Here is a 22,518-nt window from a genome sequence, read left to right on the forward strand (position 1 = left end):
GAAATCTCCCAATCAATCAAAAAAATTCTTCCTTTATTTCATTTTTCATAAAATAGTGTATGAAAATGAGAATTTGCATAAAGATCCGCAGTCTGGTTATAATGTTTAACCAGATCTTGTCTGGATAGAAGCGTAAAGGAGGTACCAAGGTCTTTACTATTTTTTATAAACGAGGTTCTGCATTTCTTTTATCGCTGAGTGATAGTCAGTTCCGAAGCTATCGTTAAAGGTCGTTAAAGGTCGAATATCGTACCAAAATAAACTCACATTAAAGGAGATACTTGAAATGTGTATTAGAAAGAAAGACTAATTTATGATAAAGTCATCAGAAAAAGTTTGGATCAAAACGTATTCTATTTAACTATACAATTATTAGCTCAATTTAACAATATAATTTCCTACTGCATTGTAAAAAGTGTTTCACCCCATTGTAGTAAATATTAACGTGAATAAGTCTTTTTAAGCTTTTGCTTGCATATCTTTCATGATTACAGACTTGTACATATAGAGGATGTACGATTTTAATTCACAAATGTGAATCATAGGCAAATTGGTAATAGGTTCTGATAGAAAGTTAATAGTTTCGGGAGAGTAATAATCTGGTACAACTAGATCTTTTGTAGGTAGATGCATAGAGGTCGTATCAAGGTGTTTCTACATAAAAATTTGCACTTCATTGTTTTCTACAACAACGCTTCCCACGTTTCCTACAATAATACTTTCTGTAATTAAGCTAATTATGTCGAATATTATAAGTAGTGATAATGTGCACATAAACACATAAATCTATAATACGTACTACTACATACTAGCCCAGGACCAATTGTAATATAATTTTCAAAATAAATAACTTATTACAATTTTTGTTCAAATTTATTATTAAATTAAAATTTTTATACGACTCCATTAAAAAAAAAAGTTATGTCACTATAGGACAACTAATTAAACCATGATCTCTACAAAATAATTTCTTATCTGACCCAAATTGTTCCTATGAACGGTTAGTTTACCAATAATTTCATTTTAGTGATAAAATCAAATAATCATACACCTTGTATAAATGTTACAAATAATAACGAAGAATATACAATTATTCATGTACGCATTTTCAAGATGTGATGGTTGGGTATGTTTCCGAATTTTCTATTTACAGAACAGAGACAGAATACGTAACACTATGAAACTGTTACACCGTAATTGAGACAGAGAAAGTTGACTTGCAAGATTGCTTCCTCAACTGTACATTACGTTAAACACAACTATCGCTTTTACGACGTCTACTTTTACCCAATGCATGTATTAGTACGTGTTCAACACACACATTTATTTATATTCGTAGTTCATTCCTTCAGAATGACTAGCGAATGCAATGAGCTGATAACGAACTTCGAAAATGTGATAGGGATAACCTTGATTATGACCTTGCCAAATAAAGTTTATTACAGTGTTCCTGTACTCAAAAATATTGCCTACATAATATTAACTCCTTGGAATCATTAATATCGTTGAAAATATTACTTTTGTAAAAATCCGTATTGTAAAAATCATGTAGTATCTTTGAACATTTATATTGCAAATAGTATGAATCAAGATAGGTGAATTTTACAAACTGTTCCCAATCGTCCAGACATGAATTTACAGTTTAACCCCTTGCACTACTGTTTATTTTTTTATTTGGTTATAGTGTTCAGAAATTCTTCATCGTTCAGAGTTTCATAGAAAAAAATGAAAATAAATATTTATTGTATGCCTATGTTTTCTCCATAGGTATATCAACTACAAAAAAAGAGAATTTTATTTCGGTTTAAAGGAAATTAATAATATACATATTTATTAGTCGAGTCTGACTCGACACTGTAGGGCAAGGGGTTAATGGTCAACATTTGGAAATCATTATAGAAATTTTCAAAACTCTTGGAACCTTTAGTCGTGCTATAGTTATGCATAACTTACATATGCTGAACCGTGTAGATTGTGGACATTCGGGGCTTCGCGAAAAATTCGCGGAAGTCCGATAAAATGTGCGGAAGAGAACGAAACAATCGCGGTTTACATAAAACAATCGCGGCGTGGGTGGAGGTAAGTTTTTCACGTATCAGAGTCGCGATTTACTTCAACAACCTGTTTCGCCCCCACCAAGGGCGGAATTTACATAGACGGCACAGGTGGCTTTTGCGTCCGCGTGTGATTTCAACGTGAATTGTAGTTTCGCGACGGGCATGTGCTGCGGGTGAAGTATATAATCTGCGCTTGTTTTGTCGTTGTTTCACGGTGCACGTTGCATTTTTACCACCGTACAAACTGCCTCGGTTCTTTTTTCGTTCTATTTTCGGTCGACGTTCGTTTCGTTCCTTCTTTTTGATTTGTTTAACATTTTCCTGTTGTGCTCTTCTCTCGTGGGACCCGTTTTCGACCAATTGGGGACAGCGAAGCAGCGCAGAGGATATTTAATGAATTCGTTAGTCAACGGAACAGGCAAGTTTTTTGTGCGGTGTAACAGATCATCATATTGTGGCCAGATTTAGTCTCTAAAAATTGAGTGCCTCCGTCTGTAAACTGGTGAAACGTTGCTTTTTACAGTCCCTTTTGAATTGCTGGGGTGAGAGCGGTTGAACACTCTCCACCAATTTTTCTTGGTATGGTTTCTTGGTATACATTGTATTGCACTATAAAATACAATTCCATAGGAATGTAGTATTATATACGTGATGTATGTAATTGTACTGTGTGAAATATCGTTTGTAACGTAGTACAGTCGACAGGAAAATGGTTCTTTCAGTGGAAAAGATAGTGATACATGCAGAATTAAACTATGTATAAGTGGAAAACGTGAGCAATTTACACATCATCTACCAAACATTTATTGACATATGAATATATCAAAAAGAATAAAAGAGGTTTCAAAATTACCATTTAAATAATAATCCACGAAGAGATTATTCTAGACTGCGTAAAAACCTGCGCTCAATATTGAAACACTTACAAAACATCCCTAGTGGGTCATAGACTTTTAAACTATTAGACAACTGTTTTACAACAATTTCATTATTCACGGAACACTACTGTCTTCAGCGGGTTATGTACTCAAATTTCATTTCCGGTAAATTTATTGAGAAAAAGACAAATTAACTAGCATTTTATACTGACGTTTTATAAAAATTTTTCAATCATACGTGAAGATAAAATAAAAAAGAAACGTGTGAGAATTGTAATAATATAATTATATCAGACAGCAGTGTGTAACCTGACGTTTTTCAAAATTGTTTAAATCAAAGTCACGAAAATAAAATGTGTGAGAAACATATAAGATTTATAATAATTCGACAACAGCAATATATAATGTGTCATCTTCTATAATTTTTCAAATCAACACGTAAAATAACATATATTAAAATATTATAAAATGATACACATTATTGTGTTCAATTCTGTATGAAATTATTCTTTCTACAGTGTACACACGAGCCAAGGTTTTTGCAAAGAGTCGTGACTGTAAAAATCGGTTTCACAAAAATTATCGGTTTCGACAAGTTATAAAACAGTAGTAAAACTGCATCCAACGTATTGTGGAAAGTCGATGCGCGCAGGATTTCAAGTTCGGAAATTCAAACTACACGAAGGTTGTCGCCACTAAAGATAACCTGGTATGGAATATTACTGTCAAACATTATTTTTTCCTGACGTTTATTAGTCTCGCTATAACGAAACTGAAAAACCGAAAAATCACGTAGTGCGCGCGACTCGAATTCTTTCGAGCGTCACGTAAAATAATGCACTTCTTTTCTCGACACGGTTTGTGCTTTGCGATGCACTTTCTTGGGTTGCTTGTAAGCAAACACGGCCGAGCAATGCTGTAAACAGCGTGACAGCAATGAGTTTTTTCGGATGTTGAAACGAGACCTCGATTATGTCAACCTGTTAGGTCACACGATGCTCGAATAATCGAATTTCGAAGCACTTTACTTACTAGCCATTTTCTAATAGTCTTTTCGAAACCAAAAATCAACAATTTAGAATTTCTTACTGAATTGTTCGACAGCGACAGCAATTTCATTCGTGATTCAACATATTTGTACAATGTGATTTTGAAAAAAGTTCTTACAATTCGGAAATTATTATTAATACATTCTTTTGCATACAGCTCGGTCATTAAAAAGCTTATTAACACTAAACCTACCGAGCCTTAAAAGTAACTGGTATTTACATGTTCCCTTATACAAATGACAAGATTAATTTTATTTAATCTTTGTGCGGCTCCTTTTGTAATACGTGCTCTAATAAAGATATCTATACAATCATTTCTAATGAAATCATTTTTACTATTGCAATAATTGTAAAATAGAAAAATCTGAAACAGGTCATTTTGACCGGTGGTGGTAGGTTTAGTGTTAATAGGCTTCCAATAGGCATCAAATAAATGAAAACATTAATGCACACTGTGTCGATAACTGAACTAAACAGTATCAACAAAATATCAACATTTTGCAACACACTCATCCACTTTTTATAGACTGATAATGCAACGCAATAACGTTCAATACAATTTCCAGTAAAACTCGATTACCATAACATTGTATAACGTAACGTTTAATTAGTCAATCAATACGACATGATTACAATTATGCAAATCTCATGGCATACAGTGCAATTATAGATCGAAAGATGAATCAACATGAAAATGTTATTAAAATGATATTAAAACATAATTTCCTAACCAAATAATTTCCTATTCATTACATGAAGCAAGAAAGTAATCTCGGTATTTTAAGGTGAAATAAAACCGAATTTCTTTATTCAAGCGATGGACTTTAATCGATTTTAATTTTCTCATTTAACATTTTTGACAAAAGATCATCGAACAAAAGGGAAATTATCTCATTACTAAATAGTTAAAGTTCATTGTTTGAATACAAAAATTCGGCTTTATTTCAACTTAAAATACCGAAATTACTTTCTTGCCAACCCAATATACATATTATACATATACTAACCAGCCTCGATATTATAATAGAAGCAATTATCGATCAGCTAGCGATATGTAATCACTCGAATATGACAAACAGACAGGAGAGGGACAGTGGATTGGCGGTTTATTAATATTTATGTCCTTCAATACTTGAACACGCGTTGTTCCGTATTATGTAAGTTTCCCTGGCTATCGATGGCATCGAAGTAATTTGTTATATACGAATATCTTTCGGACAGACTTTCCGTGCACAGTTCGTATAGGACATTGTTGCAAAGATTCACCTGTCAATCAACAGGGCCGACCTAACATATTTGGCGCCCGGGAGTTACTAATAATAATGCGCCCCTCTTCGTAAGAAAATACGTGAGAGGGGAAACGGGAGTGAAGTGATGGTGAAGTTTAATATTACCAATAAGCATTTTGTAATATTTCGTAGGTGGACCAATGCAAATCAAATGACCAAATACAGATTAAATTCTTGCGTAAAGAAAATCATTAGGTTCTTCCGTGAGGAAAGTCATTAAATTCAAGTTGTTCTAACTTCATTGAATGAATTGACACTTTCACTTTGCATCGTGATTTTACAATAAAACACTGGTGTGACTGGTAATGGAACATGTGACAAGTATTTCTATGAGAAACTTTCATCTCTACATTTATTGAACCCTTTTATAGAAGTAATAATTTTCACGAGATACTGATTTCATTCATCGCTAACGAAACAAAGTTCATTATTCTTATCTTTGTATAAATACCTGCATATACAAGTGTTCCTATTTCTTATTGTAATAAGAATCAATTGATATCGTCCGAGGCCATGTAATTCTTAGAAAACAATTGAAGAACTCTTCCACGATAACTCTACCATAATGCTAACGAAAACGTACTATTAAAAACTGAATTATGTCACAAGTAAATACATAAAACACCCCCAATTGCTATAAAGTTCTAATTTTTATAAAATAAGCCCCAACTTCGAGAGCTCAGTTTTCCAAAACGACATTAAAATGCTTCTACAGATAATATTCAATTTTATGTATATGGAATATAACTTATATTAATTATACACAAAAGAGAGAGAGAGAGAGAGAGAGAGAACAATAGATACAATGTTTATCATAATCGACTAAATGTTGCATCTCAGTTCAGAAGATTACAAAAATAATTTTAATAAAATCTTGTCTATCTGTTCTTATATTATTAAATAAATTGTTATACTTTCGTGTGACTGTTGTGAGCACTTGTGGCAGTGAATGTGTTAAATGAAAGTTAATAAACAAGTTTGTACCTAATGATAATTATTATTGTATTGTAGCATAGCCTGTAGCTTGTTATAGAAAATATTTTCCGATTATAATATTTCAGCTTGAAAATAATTAACGAGTACCTATTCGAATCAGTAATCAATATTAGCAAAGTTAGAATAATTCAAACATAGTTTTACTGAAACATTGAAATCCATTTAGGCACCCTATATTGAAGATACGCGTACCGATAAGCCAAAACAATCAAGCATGAACCTCAAATGTAAACACCTATTCAGCTTCAAATTCTGTCGCATACTCGCTCGCCAGTCAAGCTTTGTTCACCTCCATTACCTCATTCGAATTACTCGCAGTTGAAATCGTTACTTCGATACGTGATTGTTTAAGATGCGACCGTAAAGTGATAAACTATTACTATTAATACATTTTACTAATAAGTAAATTGTAGGTGATCAAAGCAACTATAAGTTACATTTAATAATTTGGTGACACGAATTAAGAAAATAGTTAGTGAAACAAACGTGTGTGTTAGAAAATTCTACATCCCTAAACGGTCATCTATTATGAATTTCGGTCGTATTAAATAAATATTGTACACATTTTATAAATAAGATCTTACAAATTTCTTATTCAGTGTGCATAATTTAAAATTTACTCAGATTTTAAGACTGATTTTTGCCGAGGATTCAAATATTGACAAATACAATTATGCTGACAAAATTAAAAATTTTAGTTTGAAGCATATTTTTACACCAGGAGAACGAAATAAACGATTCAATTAAAAAAATAGTATATGATAAATATATTATAATATTTTGTACACGCAGTGTATAAAAATAATAGAACTGGAAAGTTGAAGTAGACGCTATTTTTAAAAAATTCACGTCGAAAATAAAAGCAGTGTCGGTTTTCTAATAATAGCTTGTCCGTGTATAGTGTGTGGAGAATGTTTCAAAGAATCGCCGACATAATTTCAATGATGAGCTACAGTCGGTTACAGTGTATGTTACCTTGAAATTCTTCTATTATTTTAACGTAATATCATTATTTATTAATACTTCATTTAAATATTTTTATACCTTTATTGTTTTCGTACCTTCATACTTAGCACATCGTACCTAGCTATGCAAAATTTGTAGTGTTGGAAAGTCTTTAATTATTTATTTTCTTAATTTTCTTTAATTATAGGTAAAGACGTAACGTCTGAAGACCCTGGTCCAGCAAATTTTGAACGGGCAATAATAAGCTCTGGTAAGTTCACGTGATTGTCTAATAATTATAATTTTTCAACCGAAAGTTACAAGTTGAATTGTGATAGGCAATATCACCAAATTATTACAGGCATCATTTTATAAAGTTTGTAAGCAGTCTTAATTGAAATTTTGTCAATTTCCCTCAGGTTATGGAAAATTCAACTACTTGTTGCTGCTGGCCCTGTTGCCCGCGAGTTTCTCTAGCATTTTTTCATCATCGGCTATATCGTACGTGTTACCGTCAGCACAATGTGACCTGGGCCTCACTATGTTTGACAAGGGTCTCCTCAACTCGATGACATTCGCAGGTGATATTCATTTATTGGCAATCGTGACTAAACCTGTCAATAGATTCGGTTGAAGCACGGTCGGTACGCTTCGAATTTGATTAGAACACGGTGTATAGGAGGCCTAGATAACTGGTGCTCCGAAAGTCGATCCGCCTTACTTGCCTTGAGCTCCCCTCTTACTATTCTCCTCTGTTACTATTTCCCTCTCTTAGGACTTCCCTCTCTTAGAACTCCCCTCTCTTAGTACTTCCATCTCTTACTATTCCCCTCTCTTAGTACTCCTATCTCTTAGTACTTCCATCTCTTACTCTTCCCCTCTCGCGCTGGCCGGCCGGGTGGGGGTAGCCGATTCTACGTCATCAACTCGTGGAGTACCAACTGGCCAGGCCTGGTGTATAGTATGGTCCGATTAGGGAATGTATTTTTAAGAATACGAACGTGGTAAATAAAGCCAAGTTTTTGCAAATCTTTTCACATTTCGCGAGAATTTAAACTAATTCGATCTCCATGAAACAAAACTCCTCCAGATCGGCAAAAATCATTACCCACAAATGATATAATTGGGGAAAAATTCGCACTTTATTTTATTTATTTATTCGGACTTTATTTTTAAATAAACTTTGTTTTAGTATAAAGTCTACCAATATTTTAAATTCTTATAATCGATCTGCTGTGACAAAATATTTATTGCCTTGGACATTACGAAAATGAATCTATAACCGGTGATATAATGATTGATTCTTCGTACGAAACAATGTAGACGCATTATTCCAGTAGACTGAGGAAAGGGAAAGAGAGAAATGGACAGAAATTTAAGAAATAGTTATAAACCTTTGTACATTTTGCACTAATTTTGGAACATAATATTCAAATTTTTGGTTACAGTGGAGAATACGAGGTGTACTCAAAAAATAAGTTGTAGTTGATTAGATAAAAAAATATTGTTTACAAAAGTATTTAATTTTCATTGTATTTTATAAATATGAATTTTTTTGTAAAGAAATTATTGTGCTCATATTTTTTTAAAAGAAATATTTCTTAAAGGAACTTACTTTCTATATATAAATAATGATTATACGTAATTTGACATATACATACAGCTGTTGTCAAATTTACTACTATCTTTACATTGCAATTATGATAACTTGAACAGGAACAGTTGCAGTTTGTAACTGTAATGACGAATAAATTTGCATAAACAATGTCCATATGTACCCAAAGCGTAGCGAATTGTGACGCCAACAAATTCCATAATTCATGTTCACGAACATAACCGAGACTAATTAACTGGAACATAAACAACATTTTGAATCTTAAAAGAGAAAATTATTTTTCTCTCGACGTTTTAACCATTGCATAATGGATTGATAATTCAACAGTTGTTACTGACGATACGATTGATTTCAGGAATGATCAGCACCTCGTTTTTCTGGGGATTCATGACCGACACTTATGGTCGTAAGAAGATCATGTTTTACGGTTATATGGTCACTGGAGTCTTGAGTCTGGCATCATGTTTTTCGCACAAATCTTGGCTTTTAATTTTTTTCAAATTTCTCGACGGCGTGACGTAAGTTGATACGATAGTTTGTTGGATAGAGCAAATGTTTACTCGTCGGCAGGTGTTAAAAATGGTTATAATATTGAGATTGCGAACCTACATTTATATTATGTCGATATAGAATCGCTTCTAAAAATATATTGGTTTTTTTAGTATTAACCGTTCACTATTCATATTTTTTATATTCATATACATATATGGAAAATAAAAATATGGAAATGTTCTTTTGTCCTTTAGTTTCTATAAATACAGTAGGACCTCGATTTAAATATGATTATATTATGAAGGGAAATAAATTTATCAAAAATAGAAAATTTATTTTGGAATATAATGTACATTTTTAACTATGTCCCTCGGGTCTCGATTATCCACCGGGCCTTAATTTGTCCGGGCTGATTGTGTCCCGATCAGGTCGGTTAATCGAGGTCCTACTGTAGTGTTCTTACCATGATCTCAAATTTGTAAATTATTAATGAGGACTTACCTCGACAAAATGTGGGCTGTTGCAATATGGATTAAAATTTTCAGCATATCCGGCCCATATGCTGCCCTAATGTCATATTTAGCGGAAGTGCACAACGAAACCAATCGATCTCGAACGTATATGTGGTTAGGTGTATTTTTCTCACTTGGTAACATTTCTTTGCCTTGTAAGTATATATCTTTATATTTTATTTACAATTCGCGACATGCGTTTCATTTTCACACAAAACACAAGTCAAATCTAAGAATAATAGTACTTGCAAATGAATTGAATATTATTTTCTTTCTGAACATATTATTGGTTCTACAGTAAATCCTCTATCGACGCAAAAAATATCCTCTCCGCTTTAGTAATCTGATCTCGGCTCGGGTATATCGGTGTGAACCACTACTAATGCGACGCGGAGAGTCATAATCGTCGGCACAGTTCAAAGGCCCGTGCGACTGTTTGACGATTAACGTTTTGGCGCAAGGAAGGACAGCGTATGGGAAGGAAAGAGACGCGGAGAATCTCAAGTGCTTCGGCCGCGCGCGGTCTCTCTTTACACGCGCTGTCCTCCTCTACGTTCGGTTCAGCCTTTGAAGCTTAAAAAAATAGCGTCCCTCTACGATCGATGCAAACGGACCTCCCCGAAGCTTTTGCGTCGATAGAGGATTTACTGTACTTGGATATTTCACAGTAGTATTGTAAAAGTATGAAATTGATTTATGCAGGTATCGCGTGGCTGATCATACCCCAGAAATGGAACATGAACTTACTGGGCAAAATGGTAGAGATCAGTTCCTGGAGAGTATTTTTGGCAATTTGTTCGTTGCCGGAATTCCTTGCCTGTATAGCAATGTTCGCATTTCCGGAAAGTCCACGTTTCCTTCTTTTGAAAGGACGAAGGGAAGAGGCTCTGGAGGTTTTCAAGAGAATATACGCGGTCAACACCGGCAAAGATCCGGACACATATCCGGTAGGAAATACTAAACAATGTGTTTCATCAAATTTACGCTGTTTAACCAAGTCGTTGTAAACATTATTTGCTTTTAATTATTAACTCCTTCCCGTACGAGAACGAGACAGTCTTGTGATGAAGATTTGGAGTAATCATTTGTTAATTTAACCCTTTCCACTCCTTTGTCGAGTGTGACTCGACATTAGAGAAAGAAAAATGTAAATGAAACGGGTTTTTATATGTATTTGGTTCTTCCTTTATTTATTTAATTTCTTATTTTTTAGTTAGCACTAAAACCACCGAGCACTAAGCGCAATTGTCATACATTGCCTTATAATAATGACAAAATTGCATTTATTTAGACTTCGTACCAGTTTTATTTAAATATGTACTTCAATAGAGAAGTTCACTAAAAAAATTTCTCAGGAAAACGTATTTATAATTTTAATATTTCTGAGAAAACAAATGAGGAGCATGTCATTTTGACTCACCCGGTAGTTCTAGTGTTAAAACCAAATATAAGTTCCACAAATATAAATTGCAACAGAGTTTGAGATCTATATTTAATAAAATTAGTAAACAAAATAGTTTAAAATAAGTAGCAGTTAAGAAACTGTCCTTTGAAGTAAATTTCAAATGAAACACTTAAAATAGTAGGGAGTTGTTGGCAATAAAATTGAACAATAATTCGGAGTGCAAAGGGTTAATAATGATCTTCGTTTACAGATAAAGGATCTCGAAGAAGAGTTCGACTGTTCTGAAGCGACCACCGATACCATAAGAGACAAAGTACGTTCGTGCTTGCACCAGATTAAACCTCTTTTCGTGCCACCAAATATTTACAAACTCATTGCTATAGGTGTGATTCAACTTGGTGCTACAATTGGGTTAGAATCAATTAATCTTTCTATCGAAATGGTAATTTCACTGCCTTTGACTCTTGAAATACACCTTGAAATACGTATAAGCTTTCCTTGTGTAGTATTGAGCATGATTTAACATCAAAGCTTCCGAATACTAGAAGTGACTAGTATGTGTTGCTTTATAAAAGTGAGAAGACTGCATTTATTTAGATTTTGTATGGTTTGTTTCTTTATCGTTATTGTGCTCGAATAATGAAATTTTCGCTTTCCATGGAGACAAATTGGTCATTTAACCATGGTAGATGTAGTGTTATGCAATCTTACATTGTGTTTTCCTGAAATTTTTATTGTAATCAAATTTTCTCAAAAAATATTACGCAACATTGAACCACAAATTAAATTACTTGGAGGTCTCAAGGAATTAGTGTTGCCAGATCAAGACTGTGTTCCCACTCTGCCTTCCCCTTCCACGACGCTATCCCCACCCTTCCACCTACTGGCAGAGAGAGGGTAACTTTTTCTCATCTGGCGACACTACAAGGAATTTACTAGTACCTTTAATCCAATAATTTTTGTAAAATAATTGATTACAGTGTCTTATAAAAGCAATATACTGAAAGGAAAACAAGATTTTGTCTTTTAACTTGCTTTAATTGTTTCCCAATAGTTCAGACGTATTTTAACAGTCAATGGTGATGAATAATGTGAATCACCAAGCATGCAAAACAATCAAACAATTCTTAAATTTATAGATCGAACTCGATCAGACTGTGGATGCCTCAATTGTTTTCAATGATGGAACTTTTTAAGAATAATCACGCGAAACTCAATTATACGAGCTCACAACCACGATTTTGCTACATGCTGGGACAGCAGCCTGCGAATAGTAATTCCTCGGCGAGTTTCGCAAATGAGACATTAGACACTGCTGCGTCACTAGTGTGCATACCGGTATTATATTTCAAATTGTAATATTTTTCTTCATTATCGTTAGTTAAAAATTTGGGACAAGTCGTATTTCCATTCTAATCACAGTTGGAAAGATAATGAAAAGAACGTAGAATTGGAACATAGTTGGAAAAATAATGAAAAGAACGGAGAATTGGAACATAGTTGGGAAAATAATGAAAAGAACGTAGAAAACATAGAATTTCTATTAGAGATTCTATGACTTAATTATTAAAAACATACTACTTGTTTATTCTATCAAGAATTTCACTCATTAAACAGTACGAAAGTTGCATTCAATTTTACTAATCCTAACGTTGCACTCAATTTGAAACAATTGTGTACGCCAAAATCGCTTGCTTCCCCCTCTACCTTTGTGGCTACGCACGATACCGTGAGGGGAGAGTGGGCGCTATGGTGGGGATGGTTTCGCTTCAGTTGAGGCACACGTGCCCAACACTAATTTACGTTATAAATTTTTGGATCTCAATCAAATTTTTTCAAAATTAACATTCGACGCAAGAAAATAATGATTTCGGGTTATCTTTGTCTGTAAAATTTTTCGTTTGCGAGTTCTAGTATGATTTTATAAAGTACTTAAGACAACAATATAATATAATATATTGGAATATATGTATATCACAGATAAAATGTTTAAAATATGTTGAATCAAGAAAATTGTGGAATGCAAGTATTGGTAATTTTAAATTAAAAGTCACAAATTTACAGTAAGAAATATTGTTGACAAGGATAATTAAGAAGAAGGAAAAGTTACTCACAACTAAAAATGAAATATGACTTATCCCGATTACTGCAATTAGCTTCTACATCTCTTATTAAGATCTCTGCAGAAAACTCACATAAACATATGTTGAAATGAAACCTTTCGAGACTCCGCAGTATAAAGTGTTATTTTACATGTGTGAGCCCTCATTTGTATGTGATTTCAGGCGGTCTTAAACGCGAGAGTCTTCATTAATTCCATCGTAATTGCTACAACGGGAGTCGTAGGGTATACTTTGGCTGGCTCGTTGATTACAGTTGTAGGGAAAAAGAAGCTTATAGGTAAACTTACTGAATTACAACACACTTTAAAAAATTAACGTATGCTAATCATAAGATAAATCGTGATTTCAATTTAACGTTGTGTATATTGCAAAAGTCTGCCCACTGTATGATTTAGGCTTGGCATTATTTAAATTATACATTAGTAAAGTAGAAATTTAAATAATATTAATTATTGTACATTATTGTGCACATGCCTAGTATAGTAATATCAAATTTTTCTTCGTATCCAATGATACACTTACTTGTTAGTAATAATTAACAATTTCTTACTTTCAGCCACCTGTTTCATGGTAGCCGCAGCTTGTTGTGGATCCTTGTACTGGGCACAGAATACCGACAGTATTCTTGGATTAAGTTCAGTTTTCGTAGCCATGTCGAGTATAGGTGGTGCTTGCGTGCTCAACATTATCGTCGATAATTTTCCAACGTGTTTAAGGTATAGTAATACAAAAAAAAACCATTAGATTTCTTCACTTTAATGCCTGATTTTCTTTCAGAACGATGGCTGTTAGTTTGGTGATGATGGTTGGTAGATTGGGAGCTGTTATAGGCAATCTACTGTTTCCAGTTTTGTTCAAACTGTCCTGTATAGGTCCCTTCGTTCTCATTGGCTCCGCTTCTCTAGGTAAAGAGATTTTGCCTTTTATAAATAAATAAACACTAACCGTACCAGGACAGGTCAAACGATCGCTTTCATATTGTTCATTTTTTAATTATTGAAATTATACGGATGCTTACATTCGAAATTATTCAATCAATTTCTTTATTCGAGCACGTATTATTATAAAAATTGTGAAAAATCTAAATAAATTCAGCCATGTAATTTTTATAAAACAATATATGTATATTCGACATATTTTGTACCCGGTACGGTTAGTGTTAACGTAATTTACTGTTACAGTAAATCCTCTAACGACGCAAAAAGGTGCTACACGATGGACGCAAAGAAATATCCCCTCCAGTGTAGTAATCTGATCTCGGCTCGGTGTGAACCACTACAGTTCCTTTGAATTCCACGGGCCTCTGCCCGTGCGATTATTTGACGATGAACGTTTCGGGCACAAGGAAGGACAGCGTATGGGAAAGAAAGAGACGCGGCGAGTCGCAGTCACTTCGGCCGCGCGCGGTCTCTCTTTACACGCGCTGTCCTTCTCTAGGTTCGGCTCGGGCTTATACGCTAAAAAAATTAGTGTCCCTCTACGATCGATGCAAACGCACCTCCCCGAAGCTTTTGCGTCGATAGAGGATTTACTGTACTTCATTGTTTGTTGATTAGTTTTAGAACAGAAAGAATTCTTAAAGTTGAAAGTCTGACAATTTCCTTTTGTATTATATTTCTCACAAATCGAAGATAGTGAAGATAAAGGAGCCTTCAAGTTGACGTTGAAAAAATGCTAAAATTCTTAAATTTTTCTTCGGCTTTTCAGTATCGGCCTTACTAGTGAGTGTGTTGCCCAGAAAGTACTCGGAAACGGATAAATCGAAGAACGTCATTTGACGACAATATCTTTCGGACATTACCTTCAATCGAACCGGTTGAAGCCTGAGGATTGAGCTACTTGTAACAAAGTATACCACATGTAAATACATTATTTCCTTGTTTGTTCATCAACGTGTAATTCAGGTGCATGATTTCCCATCATGTAAATATGTAAATACGGTACAGTTACACTCATATAGCGTAAGATCTCCACACGTTTTATAATGTATGCATAGAATTATAAAATAAGCGAACCGTAAAACGACTGCGTGTCGTAAGTGAGATATTATTTTAAATAAATCTCGTGACTGCACCGCGTGGAATAATCTTAGGGCAATTATACTGTCCTATATTGTTTCTAAACATTTGGTCGACGAGTGAATTGCCGCGTAATAGATTAAGTGAGTAGTAGCAAATGATACAATGAATAGAAGAGAATGCAACAGTTTTGTTGGACAATAAATCTGTTTTGTTGTTTTAGAACAAGTAAGACCTTCTTTCCATCCCTTTTCTTAAAAAACGTAACAGATCTTTTTACTTCGAAAGTAATTAGCGTCATATTATCAGTGGAGAGTTAAAATTCAATCATTGTTCTCTAGGTCTCGATTTATTAATTTTTTTATATATGATCTCTATTTTTCTACATTTCTACATGATCATGTAGCACACGTATTGCGCTGTTCCCATCGTTTAATTAGATATTTACGACTAGTTTAGTCAGGTTATGATTTGGCGTTAATAAATTCCGATGCCTCACCGACAAAGTTTCTCTTTCCAGAACACAACCAGAATCGACAGAACTCGGAAAATCGTGATAGAGACAAGTCGAAAAATCGCGATACGTAGAATTAGAACAAACCGCGATACTGAAAACACGATCAAGAACACGAAATATCACGAATGCGAGCGCCGTGAAACAATACACATGTACTCACGTCAACGCAAACCTGTATCTAGTGTGTTAAGTAGCACGTACAATTGTGTATATGTCTCATAGAAGCATTCAAGTCTTAGAAAGGGATAATAGATAGCGTTTGCTTTTACATTCTATCTTAGAATATTGAAATTCATTCGAACTATGTAACTATTAGCTGAATGTAATCCTCGATATATAAAATATTTGAAGAGGAAATATATCTCATAAATGGAGGATAATACTAATTGTCCAAGGGACCGAGACTCACTATGAAGAAGTCGCAAAGACCCAAAAGGAAGTCAAAACAAAGACAGCTTTGCAACTCAGGGTACAGAGAATTTGTTAAGGAATAACATTTTATTTAGTTTACTCTATTCTTGCATACAATGTAAATTATATATACAACTGCGCGTCATTATAAAAAGAAGCGGAATATACATGCCACAATAGCAAAATACAATAATTTTTATCTGATGTAACTGGAAACAATGCACGCAGAATACCAACAGTTACTTAATCATTTACATCCTCTATAAATCGAAAAAACAATTGACAACATCACGACATTACAGCAACCAAGATTTATCTCATTAAAACTCTTGCATTTATTAACTTCATGTGATTTTTATTATCTAATGGTAAATCTAAAATACAACAGAACCCCTAATTATTTATTCGTTATTAAGGTCCAGGTCCGATTGATGAAGCCGGCGATGCGATGTCAACTGCAATCAAATGAATTTAATTTTAAAACTTACGAACGAAAACGAAGAAATATTAGTTCTTGTATCGTGTACAAGGGCGAATATTATAAAGCGTACCCACATATAAAGATGTACCCACCCAATTTCCGAAAATGAACGACAACGTGTAAGGATTGATCTTCGTGGAATCTGGACGACGTGTCTGAGGGAACAGCAATTTTCCTTGTTCATCGAACTTTTGCATAGGTATGGCGAAATCATTATTTAAACGAACTGATCCTAATTCTTGATTCCTATCGCTGGTGGTTCCCTCGTTGTCCGGAAAGGCGTTGTCTCGTATATGTGGATCGAACCTCTTGCCATGACCGCCGAAACAGGAATGACCAAATGCGGAACAACCACCTGCAAAAAATGTGAAATATTAATAATTACATCTAATTCGAACATTTCAATATTTGGCAAGCGTGTAAAGGGTGGCACCGATATATTACTCGACTGCGGGTTTCTATGCAAAATAACAAATTTGCACATCGACTGCCAGAAACAGGAGCCAAATATAATAAACAATTACTCCTCTCCTTAGTAGATTTAATAAATTGAAAATAGTATATCAGAAATTCCCTTGATGTTGTTACCGTTTTCTATTTCACCGACTCATTTTTGTCATGATTGCATAAATTGTTTAAAATAAATAACTCTTAATAAAAGCTAATAAAAGTAACAAAACTAAATAGAAGAGTTAAATCAATAAATTTTCGCACATTCGATTCTTCCATAAATCCTTTAAAGGTCCTGAAGGCTTAATTATGGAAGGGAAGGAACTTTCTAACAATAATTTGTCAAATAGTGTTCCCCTTTTGTTCGGTTAGCTTTACTATATTTCGCTGTCGGACCAATCAAAAGGCACGAAAGGACCAGTGGATCATTTTTATACGTTATCTGCATTATATCTAGACGACATCGTTTGTATGTAGAAAAACTCGCGCTATGGGACGATTCTCCTTCAATCCGGTTTCTTCAGAGAGCTTTCGAAGCTTTTAAAACGCACGAACAGGCGCGTTTAAGCGTTGACGGAAAGAAGCTCGAAACGAACGATCGATTAAGCCCCGGCTTCGTTTGCGATAATAATTGAGTGAATAAATTCGCGCGCGACGCCCTCGTTCCTCTCTCCCTTTTCTATTTTGCCACGGGTCACGTGCAACGTGCAACGAATCACGTTTCCGCCTCTTTTTACTTTAATTTTCAGTTTATCCGCTCACTTGAAGCGCCTAAGCCAATGGCTGATTCATTATTCCATCGCGACTGCTCGGCTCGCTTCATGTTACGCGTTCACGATTATATTTTATGTCATTCTTATGGAAAATTCTCCTTCAATAACGTGAAAGTACATTAGCCATTCTTATTTTCCATATCCTTCACATTTCTTTGAGAAAACGATATGTTTTATTCTTACTAGTCACAAGAAAAGGCCACATCTGTGGGAACGCCGATTTTGATGAAACTTTTTGTGGTGATTATAGAGACAAAATAAGCAGATATGTGTCCGAGCTTTTTCACTAATATCTCATTTTTTACGAAGATATTTAACATATTGTATAATTTTTGGATTTCTCTGTAAGGTGTAGTGAGGTAAGTCCGTCTACGGGGCAAGTCCGTTAATTGGTTATTTTTATTATAATATAATAAGTAATAAATAATACGCACTGAACGTGCGTACAATAGCTCTTACAAGTTATTAATATATTCTGTGTTGTTATTTTAGGTAAGTACAACAAATATTGATGTAGCTTTACATTAAATAAACCGTTTTTATTGTATTTTTTAAAGTTTATTGAGAAAAACACTGAGATGCACTTGCCCCGCAAATGTTACTACACGGGGCAAGAAAAAATATGAGAATACAGCTGAAATGTTGCTTAAAGTTCCCCAAACAAAATCTTTTTTTTCACAGTATCCTTATATGCGAAAAAAAATGTTAGATTTAACTCCATTTTATTAGGCTTACAAGGTTGCATGGTTCTTCCTTTATTTATGTAATTGTCTTCTTTCTTAGTTAAAAACAAATATAAGTACCACAAATATAAATTACAACAGAGTTTGAGATCTATACTTAATATTATTAGTAAACAGAATTATTTAAAATAGCTACTTAGCAGTCAAGGGACTGCTTTACTTACTTTGAAGTAAATTTCAAATAAAATAGTAGGGCGTTCTGGCAACAAAATTGAAAAAAATGATTCGGAGTGCAAAGGGTTAAGGATCAAATGAAAGTATTTTAGTTTAGAAGGGCAACTTGAAAAAAGCCAGATACAAATACAACATTTTTGCATCGATCTCAATGTCCTATGGGCAACGGTGAAAAGACGCGGACGTGCGCTGCCGACAAAGCCGTTTCAAGTCCTATGCAAACAGCTCGCTAACACCCACCACCGATGTAATTTCCTCGTGTGACAAGCTTTCAACGAACCGAAATCAATTTTTGTTTCCTCGTGCTCGAACGCCGAATTGCGGAAAACAGAAATATTTACGGAGCTCGCGAGTTTTCGACAAACGCTCGCGCCGAACTTTGTGTTTATGATGGCCGATGAAATGCATTCCGCGGACTTCAATTTCAACTTCAAGCCAGGTGCGAACAATTTTGTTGTTCCGAACGGAAATGGTGTTTGACAGAACGCATAATTTAATTGATCGGACGAGATGCAGTATGGTGACGTAGTATCTCTGGTTGGTTGTTGTTTTCAATCATTACTATGACGCGTTTGGAGTTTCATTAACAATAAAACTACAGACGGGTCGAAATTACTTGTTTCTGTTTTCAATGAATTATTCATTGCCACGAATATTAAATAATCACTAGATAGTAATTCAATTTGTAGAGCAATAAAGCATAAGTCAATTAAATAATTAATTACCGGAATTGATCTAGTTTATTTTAATTAATTTAGAGACTAATTAGATTCTACAATCCACCTACAACAGTTGATTTTGTAATAAAGCGACTCGGTTGGTTTCGTAATTAATGCAAAATGGTTCTACCTCGTAGCTGTGTCTGACGAGTTACTTGCTACGTACAGTAAATCTTTTGTGGTAAAAGATATTTGTAATTTTCATTTTAGAATATTTTAAGACGAAAAGTATTCGAAATATTCAGTTGTTTCCCACACTACTAATTCCAGAAAGTGAATGTGTGTATTTTCACTAACTTATTGTACAAATATTGTACTTATTGTATAATATTTTTGTTCGCGTTCGTATGTTGCAAAGGAAACACTTTGATTTGTAACAGTTACCTGACTTGCTCTATGCGCCTCACCTTTAACCTTTGAAAGGCCGACCATCTAACTGCATCATAGAGAACCAATACCAGGTCAATTCTAACTGAAATTGAATTTTTCGCTGGAGACACTACTGATCTCATTTCTGAAGCGCGGTGGTAGCACATTTTTATTTCTCTCTGTCTTTCGGTTTGATTGTCATGATTAATAATAATTTGATACTCTTTATCAATCGTATTCCTCCTTTGTTTCCTTTTGTATCTTCCATTCTATCATTGTTTCTACTGTAATAAATATTCTAACGTTTCCAGACTGGTCCTACAAATTGTTTTTCCCCTGATGCACTCACGCTGTAATTGTTTTATAATATTTTAATACAAATGTACAAAGTACATTCCAACGTAACGTAATTTAGTAATCAAAAAGGAAGAGAGAGAAAAATGAAAAACAAAGTTAAACGAATATAGGAATTATATTAATCTTATTATAAAATGCAATCCAATATAATACGTGGTAGTCTTACGAATATAGAAAATTCAAATAAACTAATTACTTATAATTGGATTAACATCATTGGCCATACTAAAAAAAATTCATTCTGCTGCACACACACGAACAATAATAATTCTTATAGTAAATTCAGTTAATTATTTTTAAGGTGAGGTTCTATAGAAGAAAAACGATTTTTTTAACTGCTAGAATAAAATGTTAGTTAATTGGAAGGTTTATATTTGTTTGATCTGCGTTCACACCAAACCACGCCGACTATGAGGTGAATCAAGAATGGTAAAAAAACCGCTATTGCGAGTGCAACGATCACACTCAGCAATAATGTTGAGGTAGTGATAATGGGCGCATCTCCAGCAATATTGAAAGTGCAAACCAACTGAATCGAAGTACAAGTTATATTTATTATATTATTATTACTGAACTGTGAATTTTAAGCGTTTATAAGAAAAATAAGTAGAAAGAATCTGATGCAGTAGAAGTACCAAAAAAAGTTTATGTTTTGTATAAAGATGCATTTGTTCAATCGTATCAGTTTGCACAAATCTTTTGTTACAATCTCTGCTGTTCTCTTGTGTACCTGTTGCAAGTATATTCTGTTTCGCCTGCACAAGTAATAATAAACTCTTCCTTTTCTCTTTCCATTACTCTGGTGCCCTCTTCTTCCAAAGTTGCTGCGTTACTTTATTGTTCTTTTTAAGTCTTGGTTTCTTTCTTACAGTTTCCGTTGCGTTCTTCTCTCAGTTCCATTTTATTCTTGCGCAATTATTAAATGCGCAATGACACACAATCTCAATGTTGATTCCTTTCTCACGATTTCTTCCAACTTTTCCACCGTTTCTCACTTTCTAGTTTTTCTGGCAAATTATACTCCATTCACGCTGTTTTAAATCCGATTGGTATATTCTTTTTCCTTTTTACGTACCATGAATTTTTAATTGATTTCTAACGCCCTATTAAAGCATCGAAACACACGTGTCGTCTCACGCTTTATTTATATGCATCCCACATAGTGCACACAGACAGAAATTGGCACCATTCAGCAAACCAAACGGACGAAGCAAATGTGCGCTCGTTGAATGTGAAAAATACATTCGTTAATGGTGAAGAATGTAGAACGGAAGCATTATTTGCTTTCAACTAAAATGTTGGGGCGCACAGTGATTTATATATGCATTTAATCATACGGTAATTTTCGTACGAAACCTCGAAATTTATAAATTATACCGCAGAAATGATGTCCGTAAATTTTCAGCCGCATTTTTAAAATTTTTACATTCTAATAATTTCTGAACTTTCCCATTTCCAGAAATAAAATTTAGCTCAAAAATTATTACAAGGACTCAATAAATGATTTACTAATTCAATTTTGTGTTAAAACTATGTATTAATTGTTTTGATCCCCCCTGTACACAATGACAAAGGGGAGCACACGAAATACAATACAGGTCTAAATACAACTGGTTTAAAATTTCTTAAGGGAGGGAATCCTCTAAAGGAGGAAATAAACTACTATTTAAATTTGGACCCCTGGAATTGTTCACAAAAATCCTTCAGCATGAAAATCTCCGACCCAGTCGCAAGCATTAAAGACTGCTGTTGTCCTTAAACAATACTTGTTACGACAAGCGCGTAATTTGCGAGAGGAATGACTGCGGTATTATAAGAATCTCTGTTTCTCGAGAACGATGTTTTATTGCTTCCACCCACCGTTCATTCATCACATTCCTAAACTGTTAGGATTCAAGCTGTGGTGGATAGAAAAGAAATTACCTCAGGCATAAATATTTCACGGGGGCGTACGTATTGTAATATATTTTTTACAAAATGCGTCGTACAAATGAACTTTCAATTCAACCACGCCAAAGAAATTCAATACTTTGTAGAATGTATCTAGTACAATAAGCCTCCACCTTTGAATACCATCATAGTGACCACACGTCAACATGTATAAACAGCGCCTTAGTTGGAGTCACCGATTTTGATTTGCTTCTG

At 34.2% G+C, this 22,518-nt stretch overlaps 2 protein-coding genes across 3 annotated transcripts in view; one reads left to right on the top strand and one right to left on the bottom strand.

Annotated features, from left to right (window-relative positions):
• Positions 1-2,188: 2,188 nt before the first annotated feature.
• Positions 2,189-17,574, top strand: LOC143215956 (synaptic vesicle glycoprotein 2C). Of its 2 annotated transcripts, XM_076438602.1 has the most exons (12): positions 2,190-2,475; positions 7,423-7,485; positions 7,634-7,795; positions 9,185-9,347; positions 9,867-9,988; positions 10,536-10,780; positions 11,489-11,649; positions 12,378-12,576; positions 13,524-13,638; positions 13,918-14,077; positions 14,139-14,266; positions 15,069-17,561. In XM_076438602.1, the coding sequence occupies exons 1-12, from the start codon at positions 2,451-2,453 to the stop codon at positions 15,137-15,139; spliced, it is 1,614 nt and encodes a 537-aa protein (XP_076294717.1). In that variant the 5' UTR covers positions 2,190-2,450; the 3' UTR covers positions 15,140-17,561. The 2 variants fall into 2 exon arrangements, with proteins under 2 accessions (XP_076294718.1, XP_076294717.1); XM_076438603.1 differs by lacking the exon at positions 12,378-12,576 and having other exon boundaries at positions 2,189-2,475; positions 11,489-11,551; positions 15,069-17,574.
• The window catches only part of LOC143215960 (neuropeptide CCHamide-2), a 31,160-nt gene continuing 25,017 nt past the window's right edge, over positions 16,376-22,518 (bottom strand). Inside the window, exons 2-3 of the mRNA XM_076438607.1 lie at positions 16,881-17,143; positions 16,376-16,762 (exon numbers count right to left, since the gene is read on the bottom strand). Coding sequence (XP_076294722.1) covers positions 16,709-16,762; positions 16,881-17,143 — 317 coding nt within the window. The 3' untranslated portion in view covers positions 16,376-16,708. The remainder of the gene's footprint in view (positions 16,763-16,880; positions 17,144-22,518) is intronic.

Source organism: Lasioglossum baleicum, chromosome 14 (genome assembly GCF_051020765.1).
Source record: "Lasioglossum baleicum chromosome 14, iyLasBale1, whole genome shotgun sequence".
Taxonomy (NCBI): domain Eukaryota; kingdom Metazoa; phylum Arthropoda; class Insecta; order Hymenoptera; family Halictidae; genus Lasioglossum; species Lasioglossum baleicum.